Source organism: Motacilla alba, chromosome 17 (genome assembly GCF_015832195.1).
Source record: "Motacilla alba alba isolate MOTALB_02 chromosome 17, Motacilla_alba_V1.0_pri, whole genome shotgun sequence".
Taxonomy (NCBI): Eukaryota; Metazoa; Chordata; class Aves; order Passeriformes; family Motacillidae; genus Motacilla; species Motacilla alba.
Genome location: NC_052032.1, coordinates 3,549,113 through 3,568,010, shown reverse-complemented (window position 1 = coordinate 3,568,010; position 18,898 = coordinate 3,549,113). Strand labels below are relative to the sequence as shown.

At 53.8% G+C, this 18,898-nt stretch overlaps 1 protein-coding gene across 1 annotated transcript in view; it reads left to right on the top strand.

Annotated features, from left to right (window-relative positions):
* Positions 1 to 18,898, top strand: part of ASTN2 (astrotactin 2) — a 323,686-nt gene that overhangs the window by 222,774 nt on the left and 82,014 nt on the right. Inside the window, exon 17 of the mRNA XM_038156713.1 lies at positions 7,616 to 7,881. Coding sequence (XP_038012641.1) covers positions 7,616 to 7,881 — 266 coding nt within the window. The remainder of the gene's footprint in view (positions 1 to 7,615; positions 7,882 to 18,898) is intronic.

The window sequence follows — 18,898 nt, the reverse complement described above, 5'->3', positions numbered from 1 at the left end:
CAAGCCCCAGTGTCTCCCTGGGGGTATTGCTATGCCCAGGGAGGGAGCACAGGGTTCACTCCCAGTTCCTGGCCTCACCAGGGAAATGCTCTTTCAGTCCCTGATATATGGGAAGAAAAATGGACGTAAACATTGAAACCAGGGTGGTCTGGCACATTTTGTGAGGCCACCCACACCTGAAAATGAACAGAGTGAGGAAAAGACAATGGCAGAAATAGGAAATAATCTTTCAAGGCATCCTGGGGAGAAAACAAAGGACTCCCTGGATTTAATTAGAGGTGACAATGACCAGCTGATGATGTTATCCATCATGTATGAGTATGGGGACCCTACATGACTAGGAAGGTTGGGAAGGTTGTCCAGCCTAGGACCCCGGTCACCCTGCCAAAATTCCTTTGCCAAAGCTGCGTTACAGGGGATACTTTTGAAATCCCCTTTTATGGAGGGTTATCAGAGGTCTCTAAGAGCTCTTTTTTTCTTGGTACCTTGGGCTTGCCAGTGTGTAAATGTCTCATCTGAAGCTGAGGTGAGATCCTGCCTGTCTAGCCTGCAGGCAGCAGAGGTGATCTGCCCCCAGATTCTCTTTGCTGCTGATGCCTCAGGTTTCAGCTTTTCTATTTTTCAGATTCTGTGCTGCTTTAGTGGGTGGGTCTGGGCTTCATATGAGTGGATGGTGAGCTCTGCACAGAGCAGGGAGACAAAACAATTCCTGCTCCAGCTGGGCACCAAGGACAAATGATCCAAATCTCAGCCCAGGAGCACAAACAGCGTGGGCTGAGGAGAGAAAAACAAGCAGGATGGGAGTGCATGGGCTAAAGCTGGAACTGGACAATGAACTGCAAGGTGCAAATGGAGCAGAACTGATCCAAGGGAGAGACCCCGGGAGCGCTCGTGCATTTTGGGACCATTTTGGATCATCTTGGGTGCAGCCCTGGCTGGGCTCTTGTGCTGCCCAAGGTGGATCCATGGAGGAGATCCTTTGAATAAATCCCTGCTTTATTCTTTAGCTCTGTCCAGCCTCTGCTCTAGGGCAGCCTGCACAAGGGGAGCCTTTGGGATCATCCCCAAGGCAGTGAGGCTGTGGCAGGCCAGGGGTGCCAGCAGTCACAAGCATGGTGGTGCAGCTCGCTGTTCACACCCTGTGTTGGACATCAGGATCGTGTTTAATTGAGTTTGGTTAATCAGCTGGGAGCAGAGCATCGTCAGGGAGAGGGGGTGGGAAGAGGGGCAGAGGCAGTGTGGACATAAAGGCACTCTTCCCCAGGAACTGTGGTGACAGGACAAGGAGTTATTGGTACAAATTGAAACAGGGAAATTTAGATTAGGTATTGAGAAGAAGATTTTTATTGTGAGGATGGTGAGGCACTGGCACAGGTTTCCCAGGGAGGTTGTGGCTGCTCCATTCCAGGATGTGCTCAAGGCAAGTTTGGATGGGGCATGGAGCAACCTGGTCTAGTGGGAGACGTCCCTTCCCATGGCATGGGGTTGGAACAGGATGATCTTTAAGGTCCACTCCAGCCCCTTCACATTCTATAAACAGGAGATTAAAAGGGGCCACAGAGCCTCACACTGGGCAGTTTACCAAGCACTGACACCCAGGGGATGTTACACATCCGCTGTGCTGCACTCCCTCCCTGAGGATGGGGTGAGGACGGAAGGATGAGACCCCACAGGTGGCACGGAGGGGCCATGGGGCGAGAGCGGCGGGATGTGGGGGATGGTGTGCCCATGCTGGGATGGTGTGCCCAAAGCCAGGATGGAGTGTTGCATCCTGGGATGGTGTGCCCATGCTGGGATGGTGTGCTGCATCCTGGGATGGTGTGCCCATCCCGGGATGGTGTTCATGCTGGGATGGTGTTCATGCTGGGATGGTGTGCATCTTGGGATGGTGTGCCCATGTGGGATGGTGTGCTGCATCCTGGGATGGTGTTCATGCTGGGATGGTGTGCTGCATCCTGGGATTGTGTGCATGCTGGGCTGGTGGTGTGCTGCACGCCAGGATGGTGTGTATGCTGGGATGCTGTGCTGCATCCTGGGATGTTGTGCCACACGCTGGGGTGGTGTTCCCAAAGCCAGGATGGTATGTCCATGCCGGGATGGTGTGCTGCACGCCAGGATGATGTGCCACATGCTAGGATGATGTGCTGCATCCCGGGATGGTGTGCCCATGCCAGGATGGTGTCCCCAAAGCCGGGGTGGTGTTCCCAAAGCCGGGGTGGTGTTCCCAAAGCTGAGACGGTGTTCCCCAAGCCTGGGACGGTGTTCTCGAAGCCGGGACGGTGTGCCGCACGCCGGGAGGATGTTCCCGAAGCTGGGACGGTGTTCCCAAAGCCGGGACGGTGTGCCGCACGCCGGGATCCCAGCGCCGTCCCGCCGCGGTGCCACGAGAGGGCAGCAGGGCCCCACGGACCGGCACGGACACGCTGCCCCGCAGGTTGGCACGGACACACTGCCCCACGGACCGGCACGGGCACGCTGCCCCGCAGGTTGGCACTGACACGCTGCCCCACGGACCGGCACGGACACGCTGCCCCGCGGGCGGGCACGGACACACTGCCCCACGGACCGGCACGGGCACGCTGCCCCGCAGGTTGGCACGGACACACTGCCCCACGGACCGGCACGGGCACGCTGCCCTGCGTACGGACACGCTGCCCCGCGGGCCGGCACGGACACGCTATCCCGCGGGCTGGCACGGACACCCTGCCCACGGACCGGCACGGACACCCTGCCCACGGACCGGCACGGACACGCTGCCCCACGGACCGGCACGGACACGCTGCCCCGCGGGCGGGCACGGACACACTGCCCCACGGACCGGCACGGGCACGCTGCCCCGCAGGTTGGCACGGACACACTGCCCCACGGACCGGCACGGGCACGCTGCCCTGCGTACGGACACGCTGCCCCGCGGGCCGGCACGGACACGCTATCCCGCGGGCTGGCACGGACACCCTGCCCACGGACCGGCACGGACACCCTGCCCACGGACCGGCACGGACACGCTGCCCCACGGACCGGCACGGACACGCTGCCCCACGGACCGGCACGGACACGCTGCCCCGCGGGCCGGACCCCGCCGCGGGAGGGTCCGCGCCGCCCTCGCAGCGCCCGTCCTGAGCTCCGCGTCCCGCAGCCCCCGGCTGCACTCAGCACGTGGGAATGGCAATCCCACCTGGGATTCGTGCCGCGAGTCCCAAAAGTCGCCTAGCGATTCCTGGAGCAATCCCTTGCCCGGCCCACGCTGGGCTCCGGGGCTGGGGTGTTGGTGGCTGTTTGGTGGTTTGGCTGGGGCAGTGTTTCCCCCTCATCCTAGAGTGGTTTGGGTTGGGAGGGACCTTAAAGCCCATCTCGTTCTACCCTCTGCCATGGCAGGGACACCTTCCACTGTCCCAGGCTGCTCCAAGCCCTGTCCAGCCTGGTATTGGACACTGCCAGGGATCCAGGGGCAGCCCCACCTGCTCTGGGCACCCTGTGCCAGGGCCTCTGCACCCTCATTGGAAAGAATTTCTTCCTGGTATCCCATCTAACCTTGCTCTCTGCCAGCCATTCCCTCTTGTCCTGTCCCATCCTTCCCGCACACATGCATGGATGTGCCAGACTGACTCCCCTGGACCCTGTGCCCATGCCTTCCTCACAGCCCCAGCAGTGTTTGCCATCACTAACAGCAGGCAGCATTAAATCTGTCCAAGCTCTTCACAGACCTGGTGGACACTGCACTGACAATATCTCAGTGCAGGAGAAATTCCCAGGCAAACACATCCATTGATTTCCTTTTTAACTCCCTTTGGATGGACTTGCCAGCAAAAAGGGTATTATTCTGCCAGGTGATAAACAGGCAGCCTGTGTCAGTGGATGTGTTCTGGCCACAAGTCCCCACTGTCCTACCTGTGGTGGCACTAGGTCTGTCCAGTGAAGGGTGCTGTATGGGGGAGGTGGACCAGAATTCCCTCTTCCTTGCATAAAATGCAAATCCCAGGTCCTAAATCAAGCCCAGCTGAGCAGCCTGTTGGTGTTGGTGGGGTTAACCTGCTGAGCCTGTAGGAATCCCTACCTGGGTCTGTTCCCACTGTTCCCTCTACAACTCCAGCTGGAGAGCCTTCTCCTGTCCTTGTTCCAAGCATTTCTGCTCTTCAGGAGATATCACATCCTACCCCTGATATAGCTGCATTCTTGTGGCAAGTGGAATGGTTCCCAGTTTTGGGATGACTTGGGGATCTTTTGGAAGAGGTGTTTTATGAAATGCTGAGCCACTAGGAAACCCATCTTCTCCTGGGAGCTCTCAAGACAGGACAGCACTCCAGCACAAATTAGACATTATGCTGTTGTTTTTGTTGTAGTAGTGGTGTTACCCTGCTCCCTCATGTCCAGGCACCAGGAGGTGCTGCTGGTAATGCTGGAAGCATTTTCCCACATCAGCAGCTGCTGCATCCTGAGCAGGGACCCCTTTGTGCAGGCACACACCTCGTGCTGTGGGATTGTAAAATCCTGGTGGAGCCCAGAAATGGAGCCAGGCACCGCAGCAAGCAAGCAGTACCTCTGTACGCCCTGTTCTGCTCATTCTCCCTTTCCTGCACAAGGCCTGATGTCTGGCACGAGGCTGTTACGTTATTTGTTTGGTGGTAGTGGTAGTTTTTTTGTTGGTTGGTTGTTTTTTGTGGTTTTGGGTTTTGTTTTGTTTTTTAAATCCGTATTTCAGACAAACAAACTAAAACTCTCACAAGTTGCCATGATGTGTCCAACTGCATCCGAGGCTCTCTGCTCCCAAACAGATGTTGCCAGGGTTCAGCTGAGCTGCCAGCAGTGTTAGTGACAGCATGTTCAGATTCAGGGGCTGATAAGGGATCCTCATATCCTCACTGCTTCAGCCGAGTCTCCTCCTCTTCCCAGAAAGGACCTTGGGAGTGTCCTGGCAGCAGTCGCCTCAAAGCCCTTCCTCAGGAGTGAAGCAGAGGCTCTGCAGGAGTGTCCTGGGAGGTTATCCTATACTATATTGGTAATAAAAGCCAGGCTGAGCCTACAAGAACTTGTGGGGCCTCTCCAGTTCACTGCTGAGCCCTCTTCTTGCATGCAGGTAGCTGAAGAGAGAACCAAAACTCATGTCAGATGTAAGGCAGGGGGAAATTGAGGGACCCCAATCCCATCTTCCCAGGCTGTAGCTGCAATGGCAGGTGCAGGTGTGTGTTTTTGAGGGAAAATACCTCTCAGAGCTGAAAACCTCCTCTGTGAGATGCCCTGAGTGGTGGGTGGGGGATGTGGGTGGGATGAGAGGGAAGTTCTGTGTCCAGCAAGGAAGCCTCCAGCTTTCTAGGGACGAGGCACCTGAGCAAGCAGATGAGGAGCATCTCCTCCTCACGGCCTGTCTCTGGCTCTGGGGAGCTGGCTCACAAGCAGGGTGTGCTGCTGGTGCTCCCAAATGGGTTCCAGTAGCAGAAGGGGGGGGGGGGACTATTTTGTTAGGGCTGTATGTAAGCACCCCAAACCCATCCCACAAAAGCTACCAGGAACTACCATCCAGTGCTGATGCCATCTAAGTGTTTGTCTGGATGAGAGCTGGCAATTTTACAGTGAAGCCAGTTTCTCTCTGCTAACCCACATCCTATTTCATTTTCCTCCTGTGGAGTTGTACCCAGAGCCCTCATACAAGGGAGCACCATGGATCTTTGTCAGTCTGCAGAGGAATCCTTTTCCCCAGTGCAGCTGGGATCTGTTCTAAAGAGGATCAACGGCAGACAGCCAATTCCACCTCAGCCATGAAGCCTGCTCTGCTCACAGGTCTGCCATGAGTCACCCAGCTTCGTGGGTAATCTGTCACTGAGCCCATGGCTGCTGGGGAAGGGCAGCTGCTCTGCTCACAGTTTTCTACCTTATTCATTTTCAGAATTCTGGGCCTTCCCCTGTGCAGCTCCACCTGAGCATTGCAGCTCCTGACATGGCTTTGTTCCCACTGGTTGGATTATAGTGATCTCTAATTCTTAGCCATAAGGCAAATAATTCAGAAGGAAAGTTTGATGTCCTGTTGCCAGTTATGAGATAACTGATTCCACTGTCTTTTCAGCCCTGTGTTCATGTCCTCCCTTAAAGCATGGCTCCAAAACTTCCTTCTCCATGAAGGATCTCTAGAGCTGCTTCAGCTCTGGTGAAGAAGCTTTGTAGCCCAGAAGTGTAATTATCTCCTTTCTCTTCTACATGTACTTCAGTAGTGATGTTAAAACATGCCACTCTTATTGACAAGTAAGAAGAGGCTCATGGTATCACCCTATAAATTCCTTCTTCCTCTGCCACCCTGTTTTTCAAGGCTTCATGGCTTTCCCTTATGAGACTTGGAAGTTGCCTGGAGCTGATCTTCTAGAAAATAATCTCTCCAAGAAGCAGCTCCAACTCCTGTTTCCCATGTCTGTGTACACCAGTGTCTCCCTAGAAGCTGAAACCTTCTTTTCATTTATCTTTGCAATTGCTCTCCTTCTCTTCCACTAAAACATGGGTTGGTTGGAATTCGCTCGTTCTCCCCGTGACAGCTTTGATTCCTGTGCACAGAAGTGTTCCCTGACAGCCAGACAGCGGGGAAGGGCTGTCCCTACCCTCGAGGGCTCTGGGAGGCATGAATGAATGCTGTTTACTTGTATTTCCAAATGGCTTGTGCCTTGCCAGATCAGCTGCATGTCACTGCAAGCTGAGCGTGCTGAGACAACCCTTGCTCCTCTTCCGCTCCTCTCAGGACTGGGAATTTGTTGCTAGAGGCAACAGCCATAAGATGAAGAAAGCCTTTTCTTCTGTAGGTCTGTCACCAGGTTATAAAAGTTGGGCCTTCTATAGACAAAGAATTTAAATGGAAGTGTACAAGGCAGACATTGGAGTCGTGTCTCCTTTGCTCAAGTGTGATACTTCCCTTGGCCTTAGCCAGTGTTTGGAGGAGCACAGAACAAAGTAAAGGTTCTCCAGGTTTATTGCCTGGTCTTAGGATCACCAGGGGGTTTCCCAGTGGGTTTCAAAGGCCTGAATGTTCCCGAAAGCAGCATTGGCAGTTCGGTTTTGGTAATGCCACTGTCTATTTTCCATGCAGTGAGTTTGTTCTCATACCTGCTTTTCCCCACTGCCAAGGAGCTCCATCCCTCCGTGCAGTCCTACTGCAGCCTTTTGGATCCATTTCACTGCCCTGGATAATTTGTCACCCACAAGAGTGACCTGAGGACCACAAGGACTAGAGGGGGCTGGTTTTAGGGTGGGGATAAAGGGCATTCAGCTCCTTGGCCTGGTACATTTGGGGATGTTTCTCTTTGGCGGGGAAGATACATTGAGCTGATTTTGTCTCATTTTGGAGCACAGAAAGTGGATATACATGTTAGAAAAAAGAAGAACATGAGTTAGAAAAGAGAAGAACATTCAGTTCTGTCAGTTTAGATATGCTTGTCTGGAAAAGCTCACACTTCCAAGGAGTGACCTGCAAGTCCTGTTTCTCTCCTTCTCTCATTGACCTTTCTTTTTTTTTTTCCTTTTCCCACCTGGCCTACACCTTCAGCAGCTGCATTTATCCTGGCTGCAGCACAGTTTGGCTTTGGGAAGAGTCCTGAGCTTTGTTTAATACTGTTTGGTTTCTTCCCTCTCCCTAACCCAGAAACAACTGAGCTTGGGAACAAGAAGGAGCTGAAATCCATGCCCTTCATCACGTACCTGTCAGGCCTGCTGACAGCACAGATGCTGTCAGATGACCACCTCATCTCGGGTGTGGAGATTCACTGCGAGGAGAAGGGGCGCTGCCCGTCCACCTGCCACCTGTGCCGCCGGCCCGGCAAGGAGCAGCTCAGCCCCACCCCGGTCCTGCTGGAGATCAACAGGGTGGTGCCTCTGTACGCTCTGATCCAGGACAACGACACCAGGGAGGTGAGTGACGGGCCAGCCCCACCTCTGTGACCTCACTCAGTCCCCTCTCAGATCCCCTCCTGCAGGGTCCCCGGAGCGAGGGGGGTTTTTCACGTGTGGGATGGTGTCAGGGATGGAGCTGGCAGGTCCTGCTGCCCACAGCCCTCTCAGACCTGCGTCTCCCTGCCTTCAGTAGGTTCAAGGCAATGCCATAAGCAGCCAAGGCCACAGCCATTCCCAGTGTCCGTGCTGGAATGCAGGATGTGTCCTGTGGAGAGGTCTCAGGAGCCAAGCACCAGCTCAGTCCCTCACTCCTGGCTCCAAGGTCTAGGACATACCTGTCTGAGGGGTGGCCAAAGGCCTCCAGGGCTCCAGTGGGGCTTTGCAAAGGTGCAGAGGGAGGGAAGAACCATCCGCTTGGGACAGTCCCACAGCCACAGGAGGTCCCTGTTACTCCAGGAGAGCAACCAGGCTGGAGGTCACCAGTCCCTGGGGCTGGGCTCCTGCAAGAGCTTCAGTGTTAATCCTGTGGAGATTGAGTTCCCACTTTCTCTGTTCGCTGCCACTCCCACCCCCCTCCACAGCCCTCTGATCCCAATCTCAGGCCCAGAAATGACAGACCTGCTTAGAGTCACTTTTTGGCACTGAGCCTGTACTTGATTAGCATGTCTCAAGTGAGACAGCGTGCAGCAGCTGTGGGTGGGCTGCAGAGGGCTGCAGGTCAGGAAACAATCCTGGCACGTGGAGGTGTGAGCACCAGGAATGATGCTTCATCCCCTTCCCACATCCACAGGGAGAAGAGTCCTCGTGCTTCTCCTGGTACCCAGGTTTCTGGGTGCTGTCTCTGGGGAGTCACCCCTTGCCTACCTCTTGATCTGGTTCCTGCTTTCCCATCTATCAGCCCTCTTGGTCCTTGCATGAAGCCATGCCTGACTTCCACACCTCAGTTAGCCTCTCTGGGTCTTTTCCTCAAGCTCCCTTTCTCCCACTGTTTCCTTCCTGCATTCTTTCCCCCTGTGCCTGCTCTTCCCTCTGGGCAGTTCTTGTGTAGAGGTTGGCCTGCTGTTGTCAGCGTGTCCAGGGCAGTGCTGGGATGAGGCACTACAGGTACAGGGAGAGCAGTGGGACAGCTGGTTTCCTTCAGGCAAGAAAGATGTGCTTCCCAGCAGCAATCTGCCAGAAGACATTCTTTTAGGGATACAAGAGGTACGTTAGCCAGCAAGGAGGGGATAACAGTGAAGAGCCCAGTAGGATCTTAAGGATTTCCATGGACCCTGCATCACCCTGTGCCCAGGTGACAATGCCACCCTGCCTCTTTGGGCCTGGCTGCAAAGTCCCCCCTTCTTCCTCCTCCTCATCTTCCTCCTCACCTGTCCCCCCCGTCCTGCCAACACTGCTGGGCTCGATTGGGGCTCCTCCTTGTCCTGAGGAGCTGTAGTCTGTTCCACCAGCAGCCTCCCTCCTTCACTCCCTCCCCTGCTCCCCTGGCCCCATCAGCTGCAGCTGGAGCCCAGCCCGCATTGTGCTTTCTGCTGAGGCTCTGGGAAAACCAGCAAACAAACAAAACCCCAACCACGGAGAGCAGAGACACCCCAGCAATATCCCCTGGGGCTGTGCTCCCTGCATCTCTCCTCCTCTTCCTCTTGCACCTGCTTGCCCGGGGTGGAGGGGCATGCCCCGGGAGCCTGTCCTGTGTGAGGGTGCTGTGTGTGAGTCTCCCCTCACCCCAGGGAGCTGTGCACGGGCAGGGCTGGGATAAGAGGTGACAGGCTGAGGGCTCTGGGAGCTGCAGGGTGGAGGGGGATGCTGCCAGAGCAGGCACTAAGGGAGCTGGCAGTGAGCAGCAGATGCCAGGACAGGTCACTCTGTGCCATCCACAGTGCAAGGTGCTGGGGTGGGCAGCAGGTGGGATCATGCTGTCTTGTCTTACCACCCCCTCCTGAGCTGGGCCTGGTTGTTTCAGCTGTAGGCTTCTCTAGACAGCAGGCCCTCTCATCCCTTCCTCCCTACAGCCCATCCCAGACCATCCCCATCCTTGCTCCAGCAGGATGCAAGGGAGTGTTTTCTGCCTTCCCTGCCCCTATTTCTATTTCCTAGTCATTCCCATTCTCTCAGCATGAATCCCTTGTGTTGCCTCAGCTCCATCACTTTCCCCTTCTTGCTCACTTTTGATGGGCTGTCCTGCTCCCTCCATCCCTTCACCCCAGCTTGTTTCTCCCCCTTCTCTCCACCAGCCTCTCTTCTGCAGGATTTTTATTCTCTCCCTCTCCTTCTCTTGCTGTCCTTGGCACCACAAGCAGGGAAAATTCCTGGTTCTGAAGGCTGAAACCCGCCACTGCTGAGGAACTTGCTGCCACCTGGGCACAAGCTTTGGTTCTCCACCCTGGAGGTTTCTCCAGGCAGCCTGGGCTGGGCAGAGCTGTAGCTTTCCTCTCTGGAGGAAGTGGAGCTCATGGGGGCCATGTCCCTCTCCTGGAGAGGATGGTTTGGTGTGGGGTTAGTGCTGCCTCTGTGGAAAGGTGTCCCCATCCTCTTGTGGCACCATGAGCCCCAGCGCGATGGATGCTCGTGGACGGCAGGGGCATTGTCTCTCCCTCACCTTCCCCTGTGAGCAGGGAGGGTTACCATGAAAGGGATTTAGGGGGGGGAAGGAGCTGCCACCACCATGGGGACATCAGCCTGTCAACCAAGACCCAGCAGAGAGCCAGAACACCACTGAGTTTAAACTGTGACCATGCTGTGTGCACTGAGAGACTCCCACAGGGGGTGTCCCACCAGGAGCATCTCATGTGTCATCTGGGTGATGAAACACCCATTTTCAGCACCAAACAGAGGCCAGGGGTGTCCCAGGCACTGCAGAGTGGTGTTCTCCTGTGCCATAAATAGGATTTTCACTTGTCTGGGCTGAACCAAGTCCAGCATCTCCAGTCCTGAGTGCTCCATTGCCTGCTTTTCTCCCTTCATGTAGATGGTTCTCAATCAATGCAGTGAGTGCTGACCTTAGAGGAACTGCAGGCACATCCCAACTCCTGTAGTGTTAGAAAAAAAGAAATTGTAAACACAGTTCTCTTTACATATGTGTCCACAAAGACAATGCTGTGCAGACAGATAACAAGGTCATTAATATTGACTTCTATGAACTTGGCTGAAGGTTTTCCTGTATAAGCTGAGCAGCGAAGATGAAGCAAAACACAGGTAAAGACATTTTGCCCTCTCTAACATGTGTATTTTTTAATAGGTTTGTCTTTTCATCTGCCTTAGTGCAGTGAGTTATGAACTTTTTAAAATTTACAGCTACAGCCCTGTCCAAGGCCGTGCTCTCGGTTGCTGATGACCTTGCCAGACTCTTAAATGCTGGGGTTTCAGTTTCCATGCTGGGTGTCTGCTGTGGACTGATTTGTGATATTTCTTTGTGTGCATGTTTGATTTCAGCTAAAACTGACCATTTCCAAGCAGGAGATGAGGTGAAAATATATTACTTTGCCCACGTGAAATGAGTTAAAAAACTCTTTATTTCCATGTCAGTGGAAATTGCTGTTTTCTTCTTGCTTTGAAGCAAGGGCCTGAAATGTAAAGGGCTCCAGGAATTTTGCCTTTTGCTGTCCAGGGAGAATTTGTCCAGAGGAAGTGTCCTCAAGATAAATCTCAGCTCTGTGTGATCTTTCCTCCCAGCCCAGCTCCAGCATGACTCCTGCTCCCAGCAGTGAGGAGAAGCAATCTCAGTACGAGGATATCAGTATCTCAGTATCAGGCCCCTCTTTTCCTTCTTGTGTGCAGTGAGAACTATGGGCTGAGATCCTGCTAGGAGTTTCTTTGTTTCCCCCGTAGTTTAATAGTGTTGGACAAAGAATTTGCACCATCACTGGTCACTGCAGCCGGCTGGGGACTGTGGCAGTGCTGGAGCTTGCCAGGGTGAAGGAGATGGATTCGGAGGTTCAAGCAGCTCTTGAAGGGCTTTGCTGAATGTCTTTTCTGTAGCTGTCACACTGGTGTGGCTGTGGGTGGCAGGAAGGACTCTTGCTGGAGCAGAGGCAGTGCTGGAGTCCCCTGTGCACCAGTCCCTGTCACCTGGTGAGATCCAGCTGATCCAAGTACAGGACCATTACTGTCACAGCTCCAGTGCCCTCAGTCTGAGTGCTCACATTGGCACTTCCAAAGGTGTAAAGAGACAGAGAAGCTGTGACCATGGCTGTCATCCCCCAGGGGCTTCTCTGGAGCTCTGTGGATCCAGCATCAGTTCTGATGGATGCCAGTGTCTCTCTTGTGCTTCCTTTGTGCTCTGCAGCAGCACAGACACCACGGTGGTCCCTCCACATGAAGCTGGAGGAGATTCTCCACCTCAGGGCTGTGGAGAAAACCTCCACCAGTGTCAGTGGCTGGCCATGCTCAACAGCAAAGAGCTTCTCTCCGTGGTGGGGCTTTCTGCTGGCAAAATGGTCTCTGCACCTCAAGGGCTGGATGCTGTTGAGTGCATGTGGTGGGAGAGAAGGGAGAGGTGGTGACCCCAGGTGTTTTCCCTTTGGGGAACATCCTAGAGTCAAAGAGAAGAGCTGCTCCTCACCCCAGTTATAGTCCCCCCAGGTTATGGTGACTCCATGGTTTACTCCTCCACCTTAAACATATTTCTACCAGCCCTCTCCCCATAGGGTGGGCACCATCTTTCTTACTGCCCAGCACAGCCCTGGAGTGCACCCAGAGGCACAGACTGAGAGTGAGAGCACAGGTGTGCATGATCTGCATGGTCTGCAAATGTCCTTGTCCCTCACAGGCAGGCAGGGAACACCCTGCTTCCCCAACCCCTCCCAGGAGCACCCTTGACAGGGATGCACATGGGCATGTCCAGAGCCACCATGGGGCAGCTGTGGCCAGTGGAGGAGAGAAAAGGCAAGGTATGCTGGGCAGTGTGGTCCCTCCTGTTCATGGTCTGTTCATTTTCCCCCCAAAAAACCCTGAAACAAGCTTCTGTGGAGCAGCTCAGCCAGCTGCAGAAATGCTTAGAGGGTGGTGTGGTGAGGGGGGTGTGGAGAAGGGAGGCAGGAGAGATCAATCTCGCTCCAACTGGGAAATGGACTCAAACTCCTGCTGTGTGTATTTAAGGAGACAAATGGATGTGGAGCCTGGATTTTTAGGAGACCCCTAGGACCTTGCTTTAATTTGAAAATTGAGTAATCTCAGCATTTGCTGCAGCCATGGCCTCCTCACAGCACACATGGCCCAGCCCATGGTGTGGGGGCTTGCTGGGGGGCACGTCCCTGTGCTGCTGGTCCCACTGGCCTCAGCAGGAGCCCAGAGCGTGCCTGGGACCCTGGCAGGGCTCTTGGAGACAGCTTCTTCACATGCTGGGGGTCACCAGCTCGGATGACAAGTGAGGCTGGAGCAAAATTCCCCATTTTTTCTCCCACTCCTTGCCCAGGAGCCATCTCCTGCAGAGCAGAGCACGGCCACTACTGTCCAGTGTCTCCAGGCTGGCAGGCTGATTTTAGCCTGTCCAGTGTCTCCAGGCTGGCAGGCTGATTTTAGCCTGTCCAGTGTCCCCAGGCTGGCAGGCTGATTTTAGCCAGGGTGAAAGGTGTCCCCCAGGCCATGGGCTCGGTTTGACCCCAATCCAGCTCCGATGGCAGAGCTGCTGGAGGACACACAGCTTCCCCAAAGCAGCCCCTGAAGGCTTGGGGACACAGAGCCAGGGATTTCTTCTTCCACTGCCAAAGCTGGCAGGGAGCCTGGGCCAAAGGGGACAGTGTTCTTGTGGTTGAGGTGAGTTTTTTGGTTTGGTCGGGAGTGTGTTCCTTTTTAATTGCTGTTGCTTTGTTTGAATACCTGCTAATTGGCCCTTTTCCTCCTCCCCTGGCCCCGGAGCATCGTGCTGCAGCTCCAGCCGCATGCAGCTCGCCTTTCCAGGGGAAGAATGGCCGCATTGTCAGCCTGGCTCGGGCTAGAATGGGGAGCTTTGTGCCGAGGTGTGAAAGCAGAACCGGCTCCCCAGGAGGGCTCTGATTTTCCCCCTGATTTCCCGGGTTTTACAGTGTCCTCTGCCGCTGCCCGGGATCCTGTTATTCTGTAAATAACAGCAACCAGGATGCTGCCCGCCCTGGGTCCCTCCCAGCACCCTGACCTTTCCAGCAGACCGCTGATGTCCCTCTCCAGGATGAAGTGCTGGTGATGCTGCTCCCGGGGGAGAGGCAGCCAGAGGCAGGGAGGGTGTGAACAGCACAGGATGGGATCACCTGCCAACAGCAAAACTCCATCCTCCTTTGCTGTGGACCTGGAGCAGCAAAACCTCATCCTCCTTTGCTGTGAACCTAGAACAGCAAAACTTCATCCTCCTTTGCTGTGAACCTAGAACAGCAAAACCTCATCCTCCTTTGCTGTGAACCTAGAACAGCAAAACTTCATCCTTTGCTGTGAACCTAGAACAGCAAAACCTCATCCTCCTTTGCTGTGAACCTAGAACAGCAAAACCTCATCCTCCTTTGCTGTGAACCTAGAACAGCAAAACCTCATCCTCCTTTGCTGTGAACCTAGAACAGCAAAACCTCATCCTCCTTTGCTGTGAACCTAGAACAGCAAAACCTCATCCTCCTTTGCTGTGAACCTGGAACAGCAAAACTTCATCCTCCTTTGCTTTGAACCTGGCCTTTCAGACATGAACTGCATTATCCTGGAAAGAGTCTCTGGCCTGGGAAATTCTTAGCTTTCCTCCCCTTTCTTGTTCTTCTTCCCCTCTTCCAGAGGTGTCTGGACGAAGGAGTGGCATTTACCTCCTGTGAACAGCGCTGAGCATTGCTGAAAGGGCATGGCAGGCTTTTCCTCCAGCCACTCTGCCATCATGGTAGCCTCCTGTTCAGGCTGTGAAAGCTCTTCCGGAGCCTTCATCCTCCTCCAGTGGCCCCTGCCTGTGCCAGAGGGCAGGTGGTGGTGGTGTGCAGGCTCCATCTCCATCCTGCCAACAGGAAAGGACTGGATGTGTCCATTTGCTGTAGTGTCCCTGGATATGGGATGGAGCCATGCTGGCTCAGCATGCTTCCACACTTCCTTCTCTCCTTCTGCATTGAGAAGAACAAAAAAGCAAACAGAGATTGGGAAATCAGTGCAAAATCCAAAATGAACCTAAGCTCCAGCTTCCAGATCATCTCCTTTATCTGCAGCCCATCTCTGTCCAGCCTACATATTCACCTGTGGTTTTTTTTTTGTTGTTTTTTTTTTTTTTTTTTTTTTTATTCTCCCTGTATTTCCTTTTGAATTTTTTTCCAGAAACAGATGTGCATCCTAGACTCAGTGAGCTAGATTTTCATGTCACTGTCAGCCATGGAGAAGACCAGATATTCACAGACAAGCACCCAACACGCGCCCTTTCCAGTACCCCATCTGCAAACGCCAGCCCTGTGGTGTGTGCTGAGTCCTGCAAATGCTGATCTGGAAGGTTCCTTCATGTCCTATCACTTTCCCCTCCCGGGATGTCAACAGACAACCCACAGTTAGGAATAATGCTTCTCCCTCCATCAGCCAGGTCTAACAGAGGACAAAGGAAGTGTTCTTCTCTATTCTGCTACAGAGTGTCTCAGCTATAAAATGGGGCCAAATGGCCTCCCCCTGAGCACAAATAACAACAGGAGAAAGATCCATATGCAATCGAGTGTAGGATAAATGTGCTTAGCTGATCGTTTGTTTCCCTAATATTTTTTTTATGAATAGGCTTAGCTTATGGTAAGATGGGACTTTATGGTCCTGTAAGTCTTGCTTGTGTCAAAACAAATGAACTAGCCATCCTAGGGGGGAACTATCAATCCAATATATGTGTGTGCATGGGTGTGGGGAATCAGACCTATTATACCTTTAAGAGCAAATTAGATGCTGTTCCTATGATTCATAAAGCTATATATCTAATGGCATGACTCGTCATCTAGAAAATAAACGTTTCGAGCCAGTTTCTCATCTCATAAATTTCCCCTCTGGCACTGAAGGACATAAACTAAATGGGCTGACTCACAGGGAAACAATACAATTTGGATACTTTTAAATGAGAGATAAAATTGCCTTAGGGCACAGAGGGGTGTTGGGGTCCCAGGGAGTGGTTGGCAAGCACAGGACTGGGGGCCGCTGCCATTCCCAGTGGATCAATCACTCCTGGGAAGCCCTTCATGATTCCAGACCCTCTTGGGCCTGTGGAAACATGGCCACCATGATGAAGCATCCACAATGGAAGTGGTCCTGTTTGGGATGGACTTGTGTAGGTGCTGTCTCCTGGCAGGGAGGAGAGCTCTTTCTGCACGTTCTGAGCACGGCAGGGAAGGACAGGAGATGTGGAGAGCCCAGCCCAAGGCAGGAGGAGAACGTGGTTCTCAGCCACCAGAGATCAGGAAGGTCCCTGTGCATTCATTCCCTCCTGAAGCTCTCCCAGAGGCTGCAGCTTCCCATGGGGTGGATCTCAGCACCTTCCCTGCATCCTTGTCCATCAGTCTTGGTCCTCCTGTGCCAGTGGGCTCCTTGTTTGCGTGGCAGCTGCCATTTCCTTTTCCTGTGTGATCTTACCCATTTCTGCTCCCCATCAATTTGCTCTTGCTGCTTCCCCACCCCTCAACACGCACTCCCAGCACCAATGGGGAAATCCCAGGAGCCACTGTCTCAAAATTCCACTGGACAGCAAGAAAAGCCATAGAATCCCAGAATCATTGAGGTTGCAAAGACCTCCAATATTGAATCCAACCTTTAACCAATCCCCCCCTTATCACACTGCAGCACTAGTGCCTCATTCTGCTGTTTCTTGAACACCTCCAGGGATGGGGACTCTGCCATCTACCTGAGCAGCCCCCCAATGCCTGACCACCCTTTCAGTGAATAAATTCCTCCTGGTGCCCAACCCAAACCTGCCCTGGCCCAGCCTGAGCCGTTCCCTCTCCTCCTGTCCCTGTTCCCTGGAGCAGAGCCCGACCCCCTGGCTGTCCCCTCCTGTCAGGAGTTGTGCAGAGCCACAAGGTCCCTCCTGAGCCTCATTTTCTCCAGGCTGAGCCCCTTTCCAGCTCCCTCAGCCTCTCCTGGTGCTCTGTTCCCTTCTCTGAACACACTCCAGCCCCTCAATGTCTTTCTTGTCATGAGTGGCCCAGAACTGGACTCGGCAGCCAAGGTGTAGCCTCACCAGTGCCTAGCACAGAGGGACAAGGCAGGGACAAGCCCTGGCTGCCTGGCTCTCCCAGCCTGGCCCTGACATGAGTCAGGACAGAGGCAGGAGCCAGCAGGGGCAGCCGCGCTCCCAGTAACCTGGTTAGGGGGTGGAGGTGTGCTCGCCGTAATGAGCGCTGCACCCATCCCCTAACCTCGTTTGTGCGAAGGGTGACACAAGGCAGATGACAGCTGGGCACCTGAAGGATCTAATTAAAACCTATGCGAGGCTGGGCAGGCAGAGCAAGGGGGATTGCTCATCCAGCTAGTGCTTAACAGCAGGAAAAAAGAAAAACAAGGAGCTGACCACTGGATTTACTGAAGGGCATGGATGGGGTGGGTGGGCATGTGCAGGGAGGAGCTGGGTTAGGGGACAGGGAGGGGGTGTGCAGAGTGACAGGGGCTGGGGGACAGTGGAGCAGGGGCAGCAGTGTGACAGTGCAGCTCTTCCCGGGATCGCCCACATCTGTCTTCGCCTGCAGCGCCTGTCTGTGCACACAGGTACCTCAGCAGAGGGTATTTATCTTGCTTCCTAGGGAGAGCACATGCTTCCCCATCCATCTGCACACATCCTTTGCTGTTCCTCTCCTGCACGGACCCACTGCTCTCTCTCTCGTGTGTCTGCATCCATTTATCTGGGTGTCAGATAAACTCCTCTCTTCATCCCGCTCTCCAATTACTTTGGATGCCCTTTCCAGCCTAGCACTTCAATTACTTTCTAAAGAACAGAGTAAAATAATGTCCCATTTTCTTTCTTTCACCTGTTCATTCCTTCCTTGGGTTTTTTGGGTTTTTTTTTCAATTTTTTCCATCTGGAACAGTCCCATTTTGTAAATGCCTGGAAGCAGAAAATTCTGCAGACGCAGGAGCCTTGAGGCGTCTTGTTAAAGGTGCTGGGGGTGTTTGGGGCGAGCAACAAAACCCTGGACAATGGCAGCCCTGACGTCAGGCTCTATTTTTACCTCCTCCTTTCAGAAACCTCCCTGGGGCAGCGCTTTTCCTAGAGTTTTCTGCTCAGTGCTGCTGCCTGAGCTGTCCCTGTGCTCCTCAAAGGGCACAGATTTATTTCTAGGCGTACCCTGGCAGCACAGGCCATATCACCAGGGCCAGGCTTCCGCAGTCAACTTCTCATGGGAAGAGCTGTGTTGCCACAACTAAGGCTGCTCCATGGGGATGGGGACCTGTGGAGGTGTTTCAGCTCCCAAATGTGCCTCTTGAAAGGTCAAAAGCGTTACAGAGCTTTGTTCTAGTGGCTGGTGTTTTGGTGTTCTGATTATTCTAGATGGGTGTTGTGGCTTTGCAGATGTTGGCTCTGTGTGTGTGAAGGAGATGTTTTTGAAACTGGAAGTTTAATTACAGGCGAAGGGAAGTGGGAGAAACCACCATAAATCCATGTGGTCCAAACTACAGCAGGCTATGGAATGAGGGATGCCCCATCCTCTGGTGTGGGGACTGACACCAAGCTCCTTGAGCAGTGGGATGAGCACGGCAGGGACACTGAGGGGTGAGACCTGCAGGGCTTTGCCAATTCTGACCAGTTATTATTCCAGGGATTCATTGGTATTATCAGGAGCAGTCAGGGTGGCTCCTGGGGACATCCTGCAAGTATTTTCCAGGTTTTATTTTTTCCTTACAGATACTGCTGTTTTGCTGGTGAGTGTTACTTAGACAAGTGAATAAAGCAGCAGTTTGCTTGCAGGAGGGCGCTTTGTGTGAATAACGAACCTGTGAGAAGGATGGAAAGGGTGTTGTTGGGAATTTGGGCATTACTTTATTCTCAGAGGGACAGAAACAGCTGGGCAGAAGGGCACGGGGAGGAGTGGAAGAGTTTCATTGTCCACAGCAGCAGTGTGCAGGCACTGTGTGTATTCTGTTCACTGTC